Source organism: Polypterus senegalus, chromosome 6 (assembly GCF_016835505.1).
Source record: "Polypterus senegalus isolate Bchr_013 chromosome 6, ASM1683550v1, whole genome shotgun sequence".
NCBI lineage: Eukaryota > Metazoa > Chordata > Cladistia > Polypteriformes > Polypteridae > Polypterus > Polypterus senegalus.
The window spans coordinates 69,038,748-69,062,485 of NC_053159.1; the positions used below are offsets into that span (position 1 = coordinate 69,038,748).

The 23,738-nt window shown below is 37.6% G+C and overlaps 1 protein-coding gene across 1 annotated transcript in view; it reads right to left on the minus strand.

The window, feature by feature from the left end:
- usp40 (ubiquitin specific peptidase 40) overlaps positions 1-23,738 on the minus strand; it is a gene marked incomplete at its 5' end in the record, with an annotated part of 179,198 nt that overhangs the window by 31,136 nt on the left and 124,324 nt on the right. Inside the window, 5 exons of the mRNA XM_039755053.1 lie at positions 645-710; positions 4,802-4,920; positions 5,185-5,264; positions 5,366-5,486; positions 5,752-5,826. Coding sequence (XP_039610987.1) covers positions 645-710; positions 4,802-4,920; positions 5,185-5,264; positions 5,366-5,486; positions 5,752-5,826 — 461 coding nt within the window. The remainder of the gene's footprint in view (positions 1-644; positions 711-4,801; positions 4,921-5,184; positions 5,265-5,365; positions 5,487-5,751; positions 5,827-23,738) is intronic.

The window sequence follows — 23,738 nt, forward strand, 5'->3', positions numbered from 1 at the left end:
GGGAAGTCAGAGAATTGGTGAGGATGCAGAGAGTAGAGTTGGCAAAGGTGGATAAGTTTAAATACTTGAGATCAACAGTACAGAGTAATGGGAGGTGTGTAAGGGAGGTGAAGAAGAGAGTTTTGGCAGGGTGGAGGAGGTGGAAAACAGCGTCAGGAGTGATTTGTGACAGACAAGTACCAGCAAGGGTGAAAGGTCTAAAAGATGGTAGTGAGACCTGCTATGTTATATGGAGTGGTGAAAGTGGCACTAACGAAAAGACAGGAGAAGGAGCAGAGTTAAAGTTGTTAATATTTGCATTGGGTGTGACAAGGATGGACAGGATTAGAAATGAGTATATTACAGGGCCAGCTCAGGTTGGACGGGTTGAAGACAAAAAAAGGCGAGAGTGCATTGGTTTGGACATGTGCAAAGGAGAGATGCTGGGTGTGTTGGGGGAAGGATGCTAAGGATAGAGCTACCAGGCAAGAGGAAAACAGGAAGGCCTAAGAGGAGGTTTATGGAGAGAGGACATGCAGGTGGTGGGTGTGACAGAGCAAGATGTGGAGGATAGGAAAATATAGAAACAGATGACCCGCTGTGGCGACCCCTAAAGGAAGTAGCCAAAAGGCGAAGAAAATTTGCATTTTTATGTTTGAGCTTACCCTAAATTTTCTTCCTTCTTCAGAAGCTGAATACAAATATCTGATCCACTTTCAATATTAAGTTTCCTAAAACAAACAAACAAAATTTACTTCTTTTTTGCTGTTCAAATAATTATGGACTTACTGCATATCCTAACTTTTGTATCAGCACTTGGTGCATGCTTCTTTAACACAGGTGAGGCTGTAGTTAGGAGGATTCCCAATCTTGTACATTGATGAAATGTTTACATTCTCCATGGCAAATGATCTATAGCTTTCTCAGCTTGAAATGGCATAAATTATTGAATACTGATGTTCAGACTTTCTATAAATTAGAGCTTTAAAAAAAGACGAGAACAGGCCATTCAGCCCAACAAAGCTCACTAGTTCTATCCACTTAATTCCTCCAAAAATACATCAAGTCTAGTTTTGATCATCCCTAAAGTCCTACTGTTTACCACACTACTTAGTAAATTATGCCATATGTCTTAAATGAAATTGGCATGAACAAAAATAATGGGGCACTTAACCTAATATTTTGTTGCACAAGCTTTAGAAGCAATCACTGCAAACAAGTGATTCCTGTAGCTCTCAATGAGTCTTAAAACCTGGCACAGCTGAAGCAGTTTGCTCAGGAAAAGTGGGCCAAACTATCTGTTGACAAGTGCAGAAAGCTGCTTACTCCAGACCATCTTTCATGTCTTTCCATTGATGTTCCAAAGGATTCAAATCAGGGCTCATAGAAGACCGCTTCAGAATGGTCCAATGTTTTGTTCTTAGCCATCCTTAGTTGCTTTTAACTGTGTCTTTTGGATCATTCTCCTGTAGGAAGATTCACGACCTGTGACTGAGACAGAGCTTTCTGACGTTTCCCTCCAGAATGTCTTGATATTTTTGAGAGTTCATTGTTCCCTGCACAGACTCAAGGAACCCTGTTCCAGATACAGCAAAGCAGCCCAAAACATAACCAAGCCTCCTCCATGTTTCACAGTAGGCACGGTGTTCTTTTCTTTGAAAGATTCGTTTTTTGGTCTGTGGAACATAGAGCTGATATGTCTTGGTGAAAATGTTTGCCTCATCTGTCCAAAGGACATTCTCCCAGAATCACTGCGGCTTGTCAATATGCATTTTAGCAAATTCCAGTCTGTCTTTTTTATGTTGTTTTTCTTTCAAAGGTGCAGCCCTCCCGGGTCTTCCACGAAACCCATTGTCATTCTAAAAGTGACAGATAGTGTGATCAGACTCTGATGGATCTTGACCTTAGACTTTTTTTTAATGAGCTGTAAGAGTACCAACAAATGTGTCCACATTCACGTTCAATTTAGTCCCTTCTTTTACAATTCTAAACATGGCCTGTCATAAACTGCCTACTCTTCCCCTCCAAAATATTCCCTAGTTTAAACAATCCTTAATTAACCTGCTCAAAGGCCTATCCAACACATTGATCAGGGGTCTCAATACTTTTGTCCATATTGTGTAGTCTACAATGAGGACTTACTCCTCCAAGCCATCCTCCAAAAAGTCCAACATCCAACAGGACTTGCATTGCAGTGGCCTCATTTTTTAAAAAAAAAAAATGTCTTTGACGGCTCAAACTAATCTCTCGGTTATTAAAGAAAATCTTGTGACGAGACTATTGCCAAGAGATTTTTTTAAGTCCCGCGAGACAAGACTATTGACATGAGATTTTAAGTCCCGCCCTCCTCTCAACCATTTTCAACCACGGCCATTGTCCCCTTACCTCGCATTCATATGAATGCTTTTGTCAAACACAGTTCCTTCGCTCTCAGCTCTTATAAATTTTTACGTTTTCCTCACTTTAAGTTCCCAATAAATGAAGACTTAGTATGTCCAAATCTTATTGAAGAATTTCATCCCGAAGGGTTATCAAAAGAAGAAATTAGTACATGAGCAATCCTAGCACCAAGAAACTAGTCAACCGAATTAATGCAAAAATTGTCGATTGGTCACATGGTAAATTGATTAAATGCGTATCAATAGACTATATTGAAACAGTTGGTGGTGATAGTGCAGAAGATGAAAACATCAACTTACAATATCCCTAAGAATATCTACGACCATTAACACTGTCTGGTCTTCCACCAGCTGAATTACTGTAGAAGGATGTATCGTAATGTTATTGCATAATTTAAGTCTGAGTGATGGGCTATGCAATAATAGGACAAGATTAGTTGTATTCAAAATTGGTGACAAGAAAGGTAATGTAGTACATCTTCCACGGATAACATTAGACACCAAAGGAGATCTTGATATGCCATTTGTATTAAAATGTTTACAGTTTCCCGTTAGAATATCTTTTGGTATGACAATTAACAAATCACAGGGCAAACAATCGAAAAAGTTGGTTTATTTATTAGAGAGAAAGAAGCGATATTCACTCACGGGCAGTTATAAGTTGTGTTGTCATGATGCAAGTCAAAACACAGAATCAAAATTCAATCAGATATTAACGAAAAGTTAATTAAAAAAAAATGTTTTTACTGAAGTTTTACAGTAAAAGTGTAAGTCTAAAAAGTATTTGCATGTTAATTTCCATGCCAAACAGAATGAAAACGTACAACGCAATGAATACCTCTAACACAACATGAAGCATAATTTTCTTTCAATTTATTATGTTTTACTATTTTTTACTATGGTTAATTACTCGCTGTAATGTAAAATAGTTAGTTAAATTATACATATGTAACAATTCCCATGAAAATAATCTGTTTAAATTGTACATCCACTTCCCCATACGCGAGCAGCAGATCCGCGAAGTGCCTGGAGCATTTAAATGCTTTAACTTAAATTATTATAACTCATAAATTAATCAGATTGAAAAACTACTTCAACCATCATTCAACACTTTCTAGCTCCTCAAGCTTCTGTAATATTTGTCCCCTCAACTGCCTGCTGTGCATTTTTCTTTGAAGTTATTAAACTTTACTTTATGTCTATTTTCCTTTGTGCCCCTTATTTCTTCCTTACTTTGAAGCTCTCTGCGTACAACAAATGTATCCCTTCCTATTAACGAACACTTAAGCTGTCACCCACTTAAAAGCACCAACTATCCTGACTGCTGAGAACTGTTCCATAATGTCAAAAAATTTACCACTACTTCCTTCTACTAAGAAAACTTCTTTCACTAGTTATTTACTTATCATTCACTTCTCTATTTCTACCATCCCTTGTATCTGATCGACGCTCTCTCACTATAATGCCTGTCTACGTACTTGGCAGGCTTGAAATTGGATAAGGGAGTGTCTGCAATCTACCTGTACTTAAAATGAATGCTTTCTTCTCAAGGAATAAATGCATATGCCCTCACTTTCTGCAAGCACTAATGCTTAACTGTATAACTGCTATATGGTACTCTATCCAATTATTTGTGAAATGCATTAACTTCCCCGTATTAACGAAGTACCCTTACTTTTAACAGTCACCACCATACTGGTTATTTACTTACAGACTTCCTGGTTTCTGCAATATTTAATGGATTTTCCACTTTTGCTTGCAAGGATGACAATAAAAAATTTGCATGTAAGCAGACAAAAATGCTCAGGTAGATATACTGTATAATATACACAAACTTTGATAATTAACAAAGAAAGTCATATTGTAGGAAGGGGAACTAAAGCAAATACTCAATAAGCCAGTTTTTTCATATATGTGCCAGCTAATCAGTTCTGAATATAAAATTGCGAAAATAACAGGTACTCACAATTCAGAAATGGAACTAATAACAGCATACAAACTTCATTGCAAAATATGGTAGATATAGATTGATAAAGCAATCAGCTATCTGCTGTACACCTCATTTAGGAAAGGAAAATTAACAATCTCTGGTCTTACTTTATAGCAAAATATGTAAATGAATTATATGAAATCTATGATTACTATAAAACATTATATATGTATTTTTAAGCTTCAATTACACATTAATCAATAGATGTTAGCATCTGTTACTGCAGTACACGTGCACCTTTTTGTGGAGTATACCAACAATGGATCATGCTTTTTTACCAGAAAATGTTACCTACTGATGATAAAAGATTTCTAGAAAATATGAAATGATACTGGACTTGACTTTGCCACAAAATACTATCAGTGAAACAATGGTAAATATATTACTTGAAAATGTTTATGCTGTAAACATGAAACATTCTTAATGCACTTACTTAAGTCTATTATGGTTTCCTTTCAAGATTTTGGTTGGGCGTTTCTTTTCCAGAATCCATGCTCTCAAGAACTCAGCTGATGGTACAGAAATATTGTGGAGATATGGCAAGGTCATTGCCTGGAAGGGTAGAAAAATAACTCATGGGTCACTAAAATGTTGGCCTTATAGCTAAGAATATACAGAAACAAATGTGTTTTCTGAGCTCAAACCACCTCTGTGCCAAAGTTAATAAATAATGAAAGTTCTCACATTGCCTTAGCTAAGTGTAATTACAAGTTAATACATTTCATTTAAATGTAAAAGAAACGTACAACTGAAATATATTAAATGAAACACAGTAACAGGATATTATCTAAGGTATTGAACTGCTTAGTCACCCACCTGTATTTTAAGATCTTCTAGAGTAGCTTCATTTGATATTTCCATTTCCCCAGAATACTGAAGCTCTCCCTCACATACATCTGTAGAAAAATATTTTTAGTAATTAAGTACACCTGAGTGAACTACGGGAACTATTACATTATTTTAAACATTCGGAACATATTATTTGACATATGCTTACCAGAGACAGAAATGTTCAATTTAGATATCTGGTAGGAAATTTCATCTGTCTGATAATCTTGATCAACCATCGAATAGTAACTTTGCATAGGATATATCCAAACAGGCAATTTCAGAAAACCCTGAAAGTAAAGGGGAACAACATTTAAGTAATGTGATATAGCTACACTATATGATGCATCTCAGCATATACTACACAGAATTATGTTTAGGGCTTTATTGTTTTGAAAGAATTCACCAGCAAACATAAAACATGATCAAAACAAGGGCAGGTTAAATTAATTCAATACAAAAATGTAAGTTAAGAACAATTTTTTGTTTCTTTATTAACAGGATTATAACTTATTACACAGAAAAAACTAGACAAAATATTAAAACTAAGTGAACCTTAGGAGGTAGCTTTCCTTCAACAATGACTAAAGTATCGCCACTTAATAGGTTGACATCTTTTAGCACTGCATCCTGCAAAAAAAAAAAAAAAATTACAATCTATTGGAAAGAATATTGCTTCATTGTGTATATATTTATTAAGTATTGTAGCATTATAACATTCATTTTGTAAGATTCATAATACAATTTACAACGGAATTATAAGTTGACCATTAATGACACTAAATGGTATGTCACACAGTTCATTGAGATTATATTAGTGTTTCGTTATCCTGTTGTTTTCCTAGAGGGATACGACTGAGGACAGTAAACTGCAATCTGCTTAAGTTACAAGCTTTGGTTCTGATAGACTGTAATGACATAGGCCTATAAATAAACTTTTTGCAACAGTTTTACACAGAACAATACTGTTTTATGTTAACTAAAGACCATGTCACATTAAATGATTTTCCACTGATTTTCAGTTGTTGCTTTCATTTATATACTGTATCTTATCCATGTCAATGTCAATGACATTTGATGTGGTCAGTCAGAACCCCTGATGACAGACTTCATATTAATATTCTTGCCTAATCTTATTTATTTTTCTTTTCTTGTGACTTTTTCTTTGACATCTTGTAAAGCACTTTGAGCTACATTGTTTGTTTGAAAATGTGCTATATGTTATCTTAGTAAGTCTGAGACAGTCGGCGGCATGCTCCTGTGGAGCAAATATCTCAAAATGTGACATACTTTGAAACTCAGACTAAAGATAAAATCAAACGGGATTTATTTAATCTTTAGTTGTAGGGGCAGGCTCTGCGTGCATGACCAATGAATGGTCATCTATTACAACGCATATTATGCAGTCATGAGGAATAAGGAATGCAGGTGTTTGGAACCCACAGATATTTTATGTACCAAGACAGAATGGAAAAAAGAAAAAACAGCAAAGAACACAGGTGAACTTGCTGTACGTGTTAAACATTTGTACAGCCCCGGCTTGGTCAGGCACCACATTATCGGTCGATTCAGTATTGAGTGGGCACATTGGCACTCAGATGATTAACGTGAAATACGAGATAGAGAGAGAGAGACATCAGTGAAAGGGATACTTTATTCACCAGAGTGTCTATCCACCTGGATGTTAAACAATGCAGTTTACGCATCAGTCCATCTGCTGAATTTAAACCAGCTGCCCAGGAGAACACTCTCTTTTGACACAGATGTATCCTTTGCAGCTAAACTTCAGTTTCCAAGTCTTTCCACAAAATATTATTTAACTTTAACTCAAGGGCGCATTTTCATTTAGGACTATATCGAGACTTTACTATCCATTTATATTTTCTATTTTGTGTTTTCTTCTGTTGCTATTACTCTAATCTTAATAAACAGTACTATTCTGTTAGAATTATTGCATTTCTTAACACTAGAATTACCAGAGCCTACGAGAAAACTCGTAAATCTGACCCACCTTAAATACATTCGCACCTCTCTGCCAGCGTCTTTTGTCCTGTAAATGTGCCGATTAAGACAAACAGCCAGCTATTCCATCCCCCACTGTCACAGAATATTCACTAAGTTTTCCCAGCTCATGCCTTGTTTAATTATCTGGGAGTAAATGAACTGCTGGAATTTTAGAGTGGAAATAATAGATCATTATTTGGAACACATTTCATGTGTGTTCTGTTTCTACAGTAATCTGTGTAAACACATTGTTAAAACAGAAACTTTTTCATATTTTAGTAATAAATGTTACAAAATGTAGGCATAAACTATAGAATGTGTGAAGCCTGAAGTCCAAAGATCAAATAAACAGTTTCACAAAAGGTTCAGGAACAATACAACAGCTTCAGTGGCATAGCAGTAAGATTTGCTGCCTTGTAATCATGGGGCCACTGGTTCGATCCCCACTGTCTCCTATATTTGCCATTTGCAGTAGTGCACTGCTCTTATTGTTAATATTATACAGTACACACATACATTTGGTTTGTGTCTGTAACAGACCGTGTGCATTTATAGTACTGTACTTGTAAAAGTAACCTTTTTTTTCACTTTTATTCCCTCACGATCACGATACATACTACTGCTGTAGGGATCTGACACTGTTACGTTTTTATTTGAAACTGGGAAAAACTGTAGATGTGAGTAGTGTTTTGAGGCAATGGAACTAGACATTCTCTGATCTGGACAGATAAAAGCTGACACACAAACACTGGTGAATCTGCCTTCTTTCGTATCTCACCGTCACTTTATCTTTTTTTTATTGTTTTATTGAGTGTTCCTGCTCACGCAGAATTAGTATGCACCTTATGGTGTATGATGTCAAAAAAAAAAAAACCACAGACATAGGTATATGTGACATTTTGAAGAAATAATTTTAATGACCTGAATTGTACCAATCACAAAACGTCATCGCACTATTGCAATATTATTTGAAAACAAACAGCGTCAGATTGGGTGTGAATTTACTTAGAGTTACTAAGTTACTTAGAGTCAGATCAGGAGAGGCAGGCTGGGGTGTTAGAGCGTGATTGTCATTCACAGAATAAAACTGAAAAAAAGCTAACTTATTACAAGTACCATAAATTTATACCCAATGTCCCATATATTTGTCTCTTTACTTTTTTCTCCATGCTGCAAGAACTGTCTTTCCTACATTACAACATGTGTACCTGTTGCAATGCACACACTTTACTCTATGCTGTGGTTTCTATTACATTGAAAGGGCACTTGACACTGACTCAGTTTACTTTCCTGGGGAAGCGGCTGTCTTGGAACAGAAGCTTGTCGATGTTGCATCCTCCTTTTCTTTTTCCATCGCCTTTTCTATTAAGATGCAACTACGAAGTTCCTCTGCAATATGAGCCATGAACACGCTTCTTTTCACAGTGGCCCCGAGCATGCCTTGCACAGTACATGTGCGTTGATCCTGTTGCACTGAATAAACTCATGCCTTCTCGTGCATGATGTAGACACAGCACGGAGAAAAAAAAGAAAGAAACAAAAATATGGGACATTGGGTATAAATTTATGGTACTTGTAAAAGTTAGCTTTTTTCAGTTTTATTCTGTCAATGACGATCATGCTCTAACACCCCCCTACCACCTGTTCACCCACCAACCTGCCTGCCTCTCCTGATCCTACTCTAAGTAACAGCGCCAGCATAAATTCACACCCAATCTGACGCTGTTCGTTTTCAAATAATATTGCATTAGTGCAATGACGTTTTGTGATGGGTACTATTCAGGTAATAAAAGGATTTCTTCAAAATGTCACATATACCTACCTACGTCTGTTTTTTTTTGACATCATACACCAGTGATGGCGAACCATTTAGAAACCAAGTGCCCAAACTGCAATCCAAAACCCACTTATTTATCGCAAAGTGCCAACATGGCAATTTAACCTGAATACCACCTAAAACTGAACACCAGCATAACCAAGGAGCTGGTGGTGGATTTTAGGAGGCCCAGGCCCCTCATGGACCCCGTGATTATCAGAGGTGAGTGTGTGCAGAGGGTACAGACCTATAAATACCTGGGAGTGCAGCTGGATGATAAATTGGACTGAACTGCCAATACTGATGCTCTATCTATCTACTGAGCTTTTAGTTTAGAATAGCAACTCATACATTAACATCTTTTGTCTTAAAAGAAAAACATAATAACAGAGCTTTCAATGATACAAACAACTTTTTGTTGAAAGGTTAAAGTTTGCATTTGGTATGCTTTTGAACAATTAATGTGCTTTTTGCTGTTGTATGCATGCTGAAAGTTTGTCTAACCTTGGCTCATACTTTGTAAGCTTGAGAGCAACACATGCAGCACTCAGGTCATCTGTTAGTCTGTTTCTGGTGTCAGATTTGATTTAATTCAAATCTGAAAACAGCTGCGCACAAGCATAAGATGTTCCAAACAAAGTAAGGAAAGCAATCTCAAGTGCCTTCATTGACTTAAGATTATTTGGCAGAGAATTCCACACTTTAAGGATTTCATTTTCATAACTAACTGTGCTGTCCTTTGTCATCCCTTCGATCCTCTCAAGTGTTTCACGCAGGTCTTCCCTATTAAGCTCTGCCCCCAAAGCTTCCATTATATATTACGGGGTCGTGGATCAGGTGTGGCGATTAGCAACTCCCGGCAATAATTACAGATGCGGACGACTCCTCACCTGTGCGCTTAAGCGAGGACTGCCCGCATCACAAAGCTCCGGAAACCGCCCGCCACTCTACCATAACCCCCTTTAAGCCGCGAAAGCGGCAATTATCTGTTAAAACTGGCCTTTTCAATTTTGAGCTGTGGACCCGCTATACCACATAACTTCCAACCCCACCGCGGGAATCACAGACTCAAAAGGCTGCAGTCCGTGCCGCACCCTCAAGCAGCATGTGTGCCGCCCGCCTTACCCCAGACAGGAGAGGAAGGAAGCGCTCCCATTGGGCTGCTGGGCAGAGGGGCGGGTGATGTAAGAAAAGTCCTCCGTCCTCTGTATAATATTAACAATAAGAGCAGCGCACTACTGAAAACGGCAAATATAGGAGGGCAGTGGGGATCAAACCGGTGGCCCCTTGATTACAAGTCAGCAAATCTTACCGCTACGCCACGGAAGCTGTTGTATTGTTCCTGAACCTTTAATTAAAGTGTTTATTTGATCTTTGGACTTCAGGCTTCACACATTCTATAGTTTATGCCTACATTTTGTAACATTTATTACGCGCGCGTGAAGAGGGGGAGCGGTGAGGGGAGCAGCCCGGCCCCGCATTCCTCTGGCTTTATAGTAACGAACTCTGTGCTCGGGCGACGGTGCGCGTGCCCACTGAGAGGGCTCTGAGTGCCCCCTTTGGCATGCGTGCCATAGGTTCGCCACCACTGTCATACACCATAAGGTGCATACTAATCCTGCGTAAGCAGGAACACTCAATAAAACTAAATAAAAAAAAAAAAATAAAGTGACCGTGAGATACGAAGAAGGCAGATTCACCAGCGTTTGTCTGTCAGCTTTTATCCGTCCAGATCAGAGAATGTATAGTTCCATTGCTCAAAACACTACTTACATCTACAGTTTTTCCCAAGTTCAAATAAAAATTAACAGCGTCAGATACCTAGGGCGGTAGTATGTATCGTGATTGAGAGAAAATTGTTGCAGTTACAAATGTTTTGGTATACACATCATATGCTTGAAATAAAACGATTTACTCACCATTTTGAAAAGGTGCCAATAATTTTGTCCAGCCCATTTTTGGAGTTCTGTGTGACATGATGTCAGATTTGGCTTTTTTTCTCTGTTTTGTGTGTTGTTCCAATGCATATGAAGGAAAGATGTGTATACCAAAACATTTGTAATTGCAACAATTTTCAGGGAGTAATGGTGCATTTTCTGGGAAAATTCCAGGGGTGCCGATAATTTCAGCCATGATTGTAAATGTACACGGTCTGTTACAGACGCAAACCAAATGTATGTGTGTACTGTATAATATTAACAATAAGAGCAGCGCACTACTGAAAACGGCAAATATAGGAGGGCAGTGGGGATCAAACCGGTGGCCCCTTGATTACAAGTCAGCAAATCTTACCGCTACGCCACGGAAGCTGTTGTATTGTTCCTGAACCTTTAATTAAAGTGTTTATTTGATCTTTGGACTTCAGGCTTCACACATTCTATAGTTTATGCCTACATTTTGTAACATTTATTACTAAAATATGAAAAAGTTTCTGTTTTAACAATGTGTTTACACAGATTACTGTAGAAATGGAACACACATGAAATGCATGTGTTCCAAATAACGATCTATTATTTCCACTCTAAAACTCCAGCAGTTAAATATTTTGTGATGGTGGGGGATGGAATAGCCAGCTGCTTGCTGCTTGTCTTAATCAGCACATTTACAGGACAAAATACGCTGGCGGAGAGGTGCAAACAGATTTAAGGTGGGCCGGATTTACAAGTTTTCTCATAGGCTCTGGTAATTCTAGTGTTAAGTGACTGAAGTAAGAAAGTAGATACAGGGCATGTGAAGTTGGTAAAGTGGTACTTTATTTCTTAAATGATTATCAGGCTGAGGGGTGACAGCTTCAAAAGTGAGCGGCATGGAGGGAATAATGCATCATTGTTTCATAAGTGGCATTAAACAAGATGAATCAGTTTCAATGTGTATAGGTTATTCTCGGGGACCAAGGTGTATATAGTCTTTAGGTCTATATTATATCCTGGGTTACCCAAGTTTTGTTCACAGCAAATATACTGAATCCCTATGTGGAGTACTAAGGAGTGATAAGCTGTGCAGACATCACTCATAAATGAGCTCTTACATGGACAGGGTCTGTGCATGGGTTAAACTTATGTGGGAGAGTAGACCAATTCAAAAATGAACTTAATGTGTCCCAATCACCCTACAATAAAACACTTACTTATAACAACATACTGAATTAAAATTATTTACAAGTGCTGATTAAAAAAAAAGCTTAGTATTACTTTTCTGAGTGCAGTATTGCTTTTCTGGAATTTTTTTTCATCATTTGCCCTTATTTTTTTTCTTGCTGTTATGATGAAGCTCTTCATACCCAAGTTCTCCATATATTGCAGTGCATGCACCCAAGCCCCCTTTTGTGCATAGGGCCACAGCAACTGTTATTTTCTCTAGAGTGAAAAACTGTAAAGGCATTTTTTCCTGACATACTGGTATATGGAAGTCTTTAAAGTGCAGGGAAATGAATCAGTTGGTTAGGTTTATGTTATGAATTTCCAGCAAGTGTTTCACCTCATTTAACTGAGTGAGACAGTATGGAGATTGAGGAGAAGGTTCTAAGGAGAATGCAGCATGGTAATGGTATGATAAAACAAAGTTTGAAAAAAAAAACACAAAAAACGCAGAAGTTAAAAAGTTTGAAATTTCCCATGCGAAACTTACATCTGTTGATATGTACATTGTCTGGATGAAGATGGGTGTGAAAACTGTTTAACTTTACTTGTAGCTAAAACAGCCTGATTTACACAAGTGAATTTGTGTATTGTGAATTTGCTATGGATAGTATCACGTCACTGTGATGTTACAATGCTATATTATTCAAACTTGGAACTTATGACAGTTTTAAGAGTTTTTCTCCCCACTTTGCATATTAATTGTTTTTGCAATCATCTAACAAGAAAACTTAACAGAACAATCTAGAAACAGTTAAATTCTTTTTTTAGTGATCTAATATTAGTAGGGTATTGTACCATGTTAGCTATTTTAGATATTCTGAGAAGTGAAACAAAATGACAGCTTTTATTGGCTAACTGAGCAGACTCTTTGTAAAAAATTAACAGACTTCTCCAGCCTAAGATTCATTTAGCAGGAGAGGAGAAAAATATATAGTTAAGAACTTTTGATAAGATAACGATCCAACATAGTATTTTGAAATTTTTTGATGAGATGTTCTTTACCCCATACTCTCCCAATCTGTCTACTGATTTCACAGGAAGATGTCACTGGAAAGGGGTGTGTGGCACTCCCAATATCTATGCAAAAGCACAACGGTCCAAGTCTTTAGAGTCCTGGTGCTTCCTGTCTATATGCTATACGGTTGCAAGGCACGGATAATATCCAGTGACCTGAGACAAAGACTAGACTCCCTTGGTACAGTGTCTGTTCTGATAATCTTTACGTATTGCTGGTTTGACCTTATGTTAAATGAGTGGCTGCTCATAGAGACCCGAATGAGGCACATTACCTACAATGTGAGGGAGCGTCAGTTACGGCCATGTGGCGCGATTCCCCGAAGGTGATCTGGCTCACAGGATCCTCATTGTTGAGGACCCGAGTGGCTGGACCAAGGGAAGGGGACGCCCACATAACACCTGGCTGTGCCAGATAGAGGGTCATTTCCAGAGGTTGGGACTGGACTGCATGTATGCCTGGGGGGTTGCCAACCAGGATCCTGAGCTGTTTCGTCATGTGGTGGGTGTGGCAACGCGCTGTACCAGTGTATGCTCCCCAACCTGACCTGACCTTTACAATGTGAATCTGTAATCAAATTATCTGGGTAAATCACAGGGATGTAAATAGTCCTCATATCCGGTCATAAAACTACCGTCTCCATTTAAACCATGTTGTAATGTGTTAAATTTCAGAATCAGTTTAACTTCCCATTCCTTTCTCTCTTGGCTGTCTTGAAGTTGCCTATAAGCACGATGACTTTAAAATCCTTCTCAAAGTGTCTATTGCTGCTGATGTGACTACTTACAGGAACATCTCCATTGCTACAGTTTATGTGGAACCTGTGTAAATTCACGTTTTGACGAAGTGCGTTTGTCAAGTTTCCCTCGCATAAAGTGCAGTGTTGGACATTTCATAAACAGAATTAGGTAGACTATATTAAATGATTGGCAGGAAAATGATTCCTTTTTTGTTATGTTCTTGTCAGCAGTGTGGTATAATGACACAATCTGTATTATAAATATGAGAATAGTTTTTACATCTTTTCTGTATGGAGTAAGATGTACAATTTTCTATTGGTTCAATCAGGGAGCTGCAGTCAATTAGTTGTTGCAGGTTTGGTAGTTGTCTGTATGCCAGGAGAGGAGGTTCTGGGAATACATCTATCAGCATGTCATCATTATTTAGTATCGGCTGAAGTCTTTCAAGATGTGGTAGGGTTAAAGGTGAAAACAAGAGAGATAAAGTTCTTGTTCTCTTTGTTTTTGTATGCCAGGAATTTATCTGTGGATATGACAGTAGCTCCTCTTATTTAAGTGTCCATTTCTTTTGGAATACATCCTTGTCTAATGAAATCTTGTTTAAGCTCTTGCTATTGTTTATCCCTGTCTAGAAAAAAAATCCTCTCATGATGTCTTCCTCTTTCTGAAATGCGTGCACCTGAAATTTGTTGCTTAAGTACTTCAAAGTCCTCTGAAAATCACGTATGCAGATGCTGAGCTAAGTGAAATACTCTAACTCAGAGAACGCAACCATTTTATCAGTTTGAGGCCAACTTTACTTTTTGGATGATTCAGATGAAAATGGCAACAAGTCACATCCATTACCAGCACTCTTTTTGATGACTTTACTGATTGTATGAATAGTGATTTTAAGATGATCCCATCATTCCCATTTCTTCCTTCACTATTACCTTAGAAAATAACAATATTAATACATTCACAACGCTGCATTTTTGGTTTCTTAAATTTTACTACTGACATTGTGCTCAAGACCATCAATTAATCTATAATTTGGTAACTTCCTAGACATACTTTGTTGCCATCTACGTTCTATTTACATGAACAGATCTAAATATTTCGTCATTTTTACACCAGTAATTCAGCAAATTTATATTTCGCACTTCCCTAACACAAATTCCAGACATCTCACTATAGAATGTACTTCTACTTGCTTTTCCTCATGTATCAGATGTAAGATATCTACCACCTACATGACTAAGCACACCATTACTCAATTAGCATATTTTTTACAATGCCTTAGTTCAGTGTTTCTCAAACTCGGTCCTGGGGACCCCCTGTGGCTGCAGGTTTTTGTTACAACCAGATTCCTAATCAGTGACAACACCCGATTAACACTAAGCTCATTTAATTTCTTTTAAATTTCATTACATTTCTTTTTCTTTTATTCGACATTCAGAAAAGCATAGCAACATGATTTTTACATTTATAAGACATTTCTAAATATTTCTGCTCTTGCTATAGATTTAAATGCTTAACTTTCTATTGTTGATTTCATTATACTTTGCCCTTTCTCTGTGCAGTTTTTCCCCTTCATTGTATCTTAATAATGACAACTTAAAATGAGCAGAGGAGACATGAGAGCTAACAACACTGAATAATCAAAGGCTGCAATTACTTTAGAATCAGACCCACTAATTAGTAAATAATGGATTAATTAAACAATTAGAACACCTTGAATAGTAGAATGAAAATTAAGATGAAAATACTGTTAAAAAGAAAAAAAATACATTATTCCTATATAACTGCTTGGTACATTTTAATATATATTTTTTTAAGCAAACTTAGTTTTCTAATATATTGTTCCCTAAACACAGAACTTGGGAAATATCAGTTCACTTAATTACCCCAGGAGTTCAATTAAAAACAGAACCTGGTTGGAACAAAAACCTGCAGTGACAGGGGGTCCCCAGGACCAACGTTGAGAACCCCTGCCTTAGTTGCTTTTCCTAATAAGTGAACACTCTTCTGCTTTCCTACTTCTACCAGATTCAGATTTCACCAACTTCTATACTTAATTTTTTTAATAAAATTAGGCGGCTTCGCTCACCAACCCCCCATGTTTGGTTTTCTGGACACACTTTTAAGAATTTTTTTTTCTTTGAATTGTTGCTATTTCATTTCACTTTTATTTCAGAACTTCTGTAAAAACAATACAGTGATCCCTCGCTATATCGCGCTTCGACTTTCGTGACTTCACTCCATCATGTATTTTAAAGGTAAGCATATCTAAATATATATCACAGATTTTTCGCTGGTTCGCTGATTTCTGCAAACAATGTGTCTTTTAATTTATGGTACATGCTTCCTCAGTTTGTTTGCCCAGTTGATTTCATACAAGGGACGTTATTGGCGGATGGTTTAGAAGCTACCCAATCAGAGCATACAGTGGTGTGAAAAACTATTTGCCCCCTTCCTGATTTCTTATTCTTTTGCATGTTTGTCACGCAAAATGTTTCTGATCATCAAACACATTTAACCATTAGTCAAATATAACACAAGTAAACACAAAATGCAGTTTTTAAATGATGGTTTTATTATTTAGGGAGAAAAAAAATCCAAACCTACATGGCCTTGTGTGAAAAAGTAATTGCCCCCTTGTTAAAAAATAACCTAACTGTGGTGTAACCTACAAGGCCCTGTGTGAAAAAGTAATTGCCCCCTTGTTAAAAAATAACCTAACTGTGGTGTAACCTACATGGCCCTGTGTGAAAAAGTAATTGCCCCCTTGTTAAAAAATAACCTAACTGTGGTGCATCACACCTGAGTTCAATTTCCGTAGCCACCCCCAGGCCTGATTACTGCCACACCTGTTTCAATCAAGAAATCACTTAAATAGGAGCTGCCTGAAACAGAGAAGTAGACCAAAAGCACCTCAAAAGCTAGACATCATGCCAAGATCCAAAGAAATTCAGGAACAAATGAGAACAGAAGTAATTGAGATCTATCAGTCTGGTAAAGGTTATAAAGCTATGTCTAAAGCTTTGGGACTCCAGCGAACCACAGTGAGAGCCATTATCCACAAATGGCAAAAACATGGAACAGTGGTGAACCTTCCCAGGAGTGGCCGGCCGACCAAAATTACCCCAAGAGCGCAGAGACGACTCATCCGAGAGGTCACAAAAGACCCCAGGACAACGTCTAAAGAACTGCAGGCCTCACTTGCCTCAATTAAGGTCAGTGTTCACGACTCCACCATAAGAAAGAGACTGGGCAAACATGGCCTGCATGGCAGATTTCCAAGACGCAAACCACTGTTAAGCAAAAAGAACTTTAGGGCTCGTCTCAATTTTGCTAAGAAACATCTCAATGATTGCCAAGACTTTTGGGAAAATACCTTGTGGACTGATGAGACAAAAGTTGAACTTTTGGAAGGCAAATGTCCGTTACATCAGGCGAAAAGGAACACAGCATTTCAGAAAAGAACATCATACCAACAGTAAAATATGGTGGTGGTAGTGTGATGGTCTGGGGTTGTTTTGCTGCTTCAGGACCTGGAAGGCTTGCTGTGCTAGATGGAACCATGAATTCTACTGTCTACCAAAAAATCCTGAAGCAGAATGTCCGGCCATCTGTTCGTCAACTCAAGCTGAAGCGATCTTGGGTGCTGCAACAGGACAATGACCCAAAACACACCAGCAAATCCACCTCTGAATGGCTGAAGAAAAACAAAATGAAGACTTTGGAGTGGCCTAGTCAAAGTCCTGACCTGAATCCAATTGAGATGCTATGGCATGACCTTAAAAAGGCGGTTCATGCTAGAAAACCCTCAAATAAAGCTGAATTACAACAATTCTGCAAAGACGAGTGGGCCAAAATTCCTCCAGAGCGCTGTAAAAGACTCATTGCAATTTATCGCAAACGCTTGATTGCAGTTATTGCTGCTAAGGGTGGCCCAACCAGTTATTAAGTTCAGGGGGCAATTACTTTTTCACACAGGGCCATGTAGGTTTGGATTTTTTTTTTCTCCCTAAATAATAAAAACCCTCATTTAAAAACTGCATTTTGTGTTTACTTGTGTTATATTTGACTAATGGTTAAATGTGTTTGATGATCAGAAACATTTTGTGTGACAAACATGCAAAAGAATAAGAAATCAGGAAGGGGGCAAATAGTTTTTCACAACACTGTATATTACATCTATACTAATAAAAGGCAAAGCCCTCACTCACTCACTGACTGACTGACTCACTCACTCACTCACTGACTCATCACTAATTCTCCAACTTCCCGTGTAGGTATAAGGCTGAAATTTGGTAGGATCATTCCTTACAGCTTACTTACAAAAGTTAAGCAGGTTTCATTTCGAAATTCTACGCATAATGGTCAACAACGTCCGCCATGTTGAACTTTCTTATTCATGGCCCCATCTTCACGAAATTTGGTAGGTGGCTTCCCTGCGCTAACCAAAACCGATGTAATGCGTACTTATTTCAGTGGTATGATGCCACTGTCGGCCGCCATATTGAAGTTTCCAATGTCACTAATTCTCCAACTTTCGGTGGTATGATGCCACTGTTGGCTGCCATATTGAACTTTTCAACAGTCTTTGTTACTTATGGGCCCATCTTCAAGAAATTTGATACGCGGGTTCTCAACGCTAACTGAATCCTACTTACGTACATATATACTTCCATAGCCTGCAGCTTGGTCACCATGTGATGCGGCATTGGGTCCCCCATCCCAACGCCTCCCATGTTGTTCGCTGCCTGCCTATATAAGGCCGTCCGTCGCTCCAGTCTCTACATTCCCTTCCTTGCTTCGCCACAGGATTCACGTCTCCCTGCTGAAAACTACAGCCTTGTTATTTAATCCACGGCTTCTCCGCTGTTTTATTGTTCATTTATTGCGATTATAGTTATTGTGTAGGTATTTTAGACTTACTTTATATTGTTCAGGTACTCATTTCCTTTATCATTCTAACCGTACCCGCATTAACATGTCTATCGAGGTAATCACCATCGATCAAAGAACTGTCACTTACCGAGTGGTTTCCATGCCCGGAGATGGCACCTACCTTTTCCATTCTCTTTGTTACATATTGCACGGCCATATCAGGCTCACTCTTAATATCCGGAGGAATATTGTGTCTTATGTAATGAATGACTGGGACAGGTTCAAGGTGTGGACTAATGACAGTACAAGAGATAATTATACTACACAGGAGCACTATAAGAATGAAATGCTTAAGCCCTTCACCTATGCATCTGCATGTGAGTTGAGGGCTGCTGCTGAACTGTTCGGTTTTTGCTTTCAATTGTACCGAAATGGAAAAATATTTTACACCTTTGGACAACTGCCAATGCCTCTTCAACATCTTAGATTCACAGGTGACAATTTCAGTAGTGGATACTTTGATGTTTATGAATGTTTAAACTCTCAAAAGCTGGATGTGAAGTTATCGATGAAACTGGTTGTATACTTGCAGAGCTTGACAGATGCCGAATGTCTCTTCAACACAAGTCCTACAAATAGTGTCATAATTGAAACAAACCATGAAACTCAAACCGATTATGACAGCAGCAATCCAAGCTGTGAGATTTGAAACAAGATTACTGTTCACATGGCCAACTGTACGTTGCATGCTTAAGAGTAAGCTCAGCGCACAGCTTGGTCATATTACAACCGGAGGGCCGAACTCACAATGTGGTATTAATCTAGTATTAAATAAAACTTCTCAATGATATACGATATGCTTCCTGCGCCGTGCTTGATTGTTTGCTTTTCTCTGTCTCTCTCACTCTCTCTTGCCTGACGGAGGGGGTGCGAGCAGAGGGGCTGTTTGCCTAGAGGATATGGACGCTCCTCTACAAAATGCCGCTTTATCGCGGTGCTTTGGAATACTTAAAAGCATGTATTGATTTTTTGATTGTTTGCTTTTCTCTCTCTCTGACATTCTCTGCTCCTGACACGCATTCTTTGAAGAGTGTTGTGATGTGAGATTTTGCATATAACTTGATAAATGTTTTGTATGTCTTTATTTATAATTTAGGCAAAGCAATGTAATTTAGTGTTACTTTGGTGAGAGGTATTCGTGTTTGTCCCCCCCTTTACGACTAAGTCTGTTTGTAATTTTACAACAGGATTTGGGGGGATGTGTCTTAAACCAGTTTAATGAGTATTTCTCTGCTAAAGTCTTTCAACCCCCTGCAAGGAAGCCAGGATGTTTAACATATGGTTTTGGGGCAGGAAATAAGATGTTCTATTTCACCCATTGGTCTGAGATATGGCTGTCTGGATTGGCTGGAGGGGCTGGACAGAAAACCTATAAATTTGCTTGCTCAACCACATTCTCTCTCTCTCTCTAAACAACATATGATGAAGAAGCATCTCTTTTGCTAACCAGTGATGATGCAGAAGTATCTTTTTCTTGCTAACAACTGAAGAAGACCATCACACCATTAACTGACAAGAACACCACAATCAGGAGCACAGCTTCAGCCATTTTGAACAGACATGTGGCTGAAAGCTGAGCACCAATGATGCCTTAACTAGAGACATTTGAAGTAAATACAAGTCTGTGTGCCACCTGAATTACACATCACCATTTTATCAGGATGTATGGTTGCCAATATTCAAATGTACTTTGCATTTTGTTATTATTTATGAATATTATCAGTAATACATTATGTGTAACTTAACTCCAGCTTGTCTTTTTACTACATCTAATTGCCTGAGGTTACAGATATAGAAGGGAAGGTGGGGATAAGTTATAAACAATAATACCTTATAAACAGTGGTAAGTCTGTGAGATTAGGCATTCTAAGGCTACATGTTAATAATACAATAGGGTAAAGTAGAGCAATATATATATATTACTCTACCAAGATAAAACAAAGAGGAAGATATGTTTGCATTCTTTTAATTGTGAGAAAGAACTGTCATCTCTGTGTTGTCATGGAGCACAGTTTAAACTTTTGACTAAAGGGTGTTATTTCATGTCTAGAGGGCTCTAATAATGTTAACAGTGTGGGAGAGTTTATAAGGGCTTAAAATATATAAAAATAACCATACAAACATATGGTTTCTACTTCGTGGATTTTCATCTATTGCGGGGGGTTCTGGAACGCAACCCCCGCGATCAAAGAGGGATTACTGTATTTGGAATCTTTTGAGTCCAAATATGCTGAATCTTTTAAATGAGGTCAGTGAGACATGTGTTTAATGACTTTGTCAGGTTAGAGATAATGAAAACTGGAATTCAAAAGACCCCAAAAAAAATGTAGCCGCGAAACACATGCAGAGCAAGATACAGAATAAGAAAGCAGCAAAAAAATTAAAGTGTGCAAAAAAAAAACAAACTAAAGTGTCCAAAAAAAAAACTAAACTTCACATTAGTGCAAAAAAACAGAAATTACTCGGAGATATAACGAAAAGGCGAATAGAGATTGAAAATATGAACATAGGTGATATGTCAGAAGTATGTAAATATTGTAAGGGTTTGAAGTTTAAGTCAGAGAATTTCAAAAATGTGTTTTACCTCACATGCATTTATTGGCTACTTTGCAAAAAAAATTATTAACTGCTGATGATGTAGGTCACTTTGTCTGTGCTGAAATTCAAAAAAGAGAAACCTATCCTGAATTATCTCTAACTTCCTCTGCTGGTATTTGGCCCTTTTGTTTTTTAACCTCTTTATGACTTTTCTCTTTTACCTCGCTTTGTCCTGCTTTTTTTTCCCCAATGACACCTGATCCGTGGTGATTATCTTCCCTTTTTTGAGTATTAATTTTCGTTTGTTTGCGATACTTTGATCTTTACTTTCTTTTTTTATACTTTCTAATTTTACTACTTTCATATTCTTTAACTTTCTCCACATTTGAATCGCGCATATGTTTTTTTTTTGAGCCTTTCGAATGCTCTGCTTTCATAATCTGCTCTGCATGTGTATAGCGCCAACGTTTGTGAACGTCTTTATGAAGTTCGACTTTGTCTTTTACTCTGTCTTTTAATTCTGAGCCCAATTGGACATGTTTTGTTTGATTTCCACTTGTTACGGGCTGATAATTAATTGCCTTATTTTCTGAATTTGCACCTAGATTATTTTTTCTTTTTCCATTCCAACGCTTTTGAGTCTCTTTTCTCCGTGCTGATTTCTTCTTCGCTTATTCGTCGATGTTTCATTCATAACGTATGTCCTGTCGTAGCCTTGCTTTTTTTTCCCAGGACAGGATTTCTTTTTATAATAGAGAGATATGACATTGCAGCACTTCTGTTGTGCCACCAAATTCCAGAACCCTTTCAACCTACACATAACTTGCAAAAAGTGGATGCCTCAGCAAAATCCCACACATTTACACCTAATTCCCACAGTCGTCTTTTCAGGTTGCTGTAATGCATCAACAATAACTACCATTTATCTGTATGAATGTTGCATCTCTGTTTGCTGCTTCTATCAACTTTGGACAAATGCAGAAGCTATACTCATTAATAAGTAATAACAATACTTAAAATTACACTACAATTTTGTTCAACTAGATTGACCATCCATTTTTCAGTCACCAAAGCATTAATCTCACCACTGTTTTTTTTTATATAAAAATCGGTGGTAGGGGGAGTTACAACTTCTGCCACTCTTACTAAGCACCATCTATAGTCATTCCAATTAATTTCTCATGTCAAACACCTTCTACACAACACTCCAGATTTTTATATCTCAATCCAAAAATTCCATTATCATTATTATACTCTCTCTCTATACACCTCCCATGCACTGCTTCACTTTCTATTTATTTTTACTGCTCCCAATTACAAAAAGAGCTAGCCAAAATTTTTCACGTCTACTACTATTATGAACCATGCTTGTCCCCACATTGGTGTGATAAAATTTCCCAATTCCACTTCTTTCATATCTAATTGAAGGTGCTCATGCTCTGCTTTATGTTCCTAGTTGCTCAAGAACTATACTTTAAATTTAAGTAGTAATAAAGTTTTAAGACTTTATGACATCATCACAATCACCATATTCGATCTAATGATTACCTTGGTTTCCCATTCTATAACAAAGATTCACCGTTGTCAGGGAGAAACTGTGAATTTAAAATTTCTTAGTTTGGAAAAGTGCTCAGGACACTGGATTGAAACAAACCACTCTCATTAGCCACAAGATACATGAATGCCTGCTATTTTACCCAGCAGTTTGTGTGAGGTTCTACTTTTTCTCAATACTTTACAAAATGCCTAAACATTTTAATTACACTTATATAAAGGAATCTGAGTTAACTGTACTTAAGGTGAAATTTGCTCCTATATGTGATAAGTGAAACAACTCAGCTTTTTTTTTTTTCATAGCCTTGAACTCACAATCCCTCCTAACCCATTAACAGCTGTGTTTGGGGTTCTTCCAGAGGGGCTTAAAGTGGAAAAAGACAAACAACTTGTGATTGCATTCACTACACTTTTGGCATGCAAGCTTATTCTGATAAACTGGAAGAACCCAAACTCTCCTCTTTTAAATCAGTGGGAAACCCATGTGTTATATTATTTGAAATTGGAAAAAATCAAATACTCAGAGGATCCGTACAGACTTTTTTAAAAACATGGCAGGATCTGATCAATAATATTTTAAAATAAGTTCATAAAGCACAGAGAATTTATTAATTTAGGTATGTTTACAAGCCTTAAATTTTTACGCCATTTGGCTTGCTCTCTCTCTCAGGGGTGGGGATCGATCTGTTCTTAACTCAATTTTTCTTTTTGTAAAAACTTGATTGCTTTGTATGGATTGCAATAAAATTAATAATAAATAATAAAAAAAAAATTGGCAAATTCAATTTCCAGCATCAATT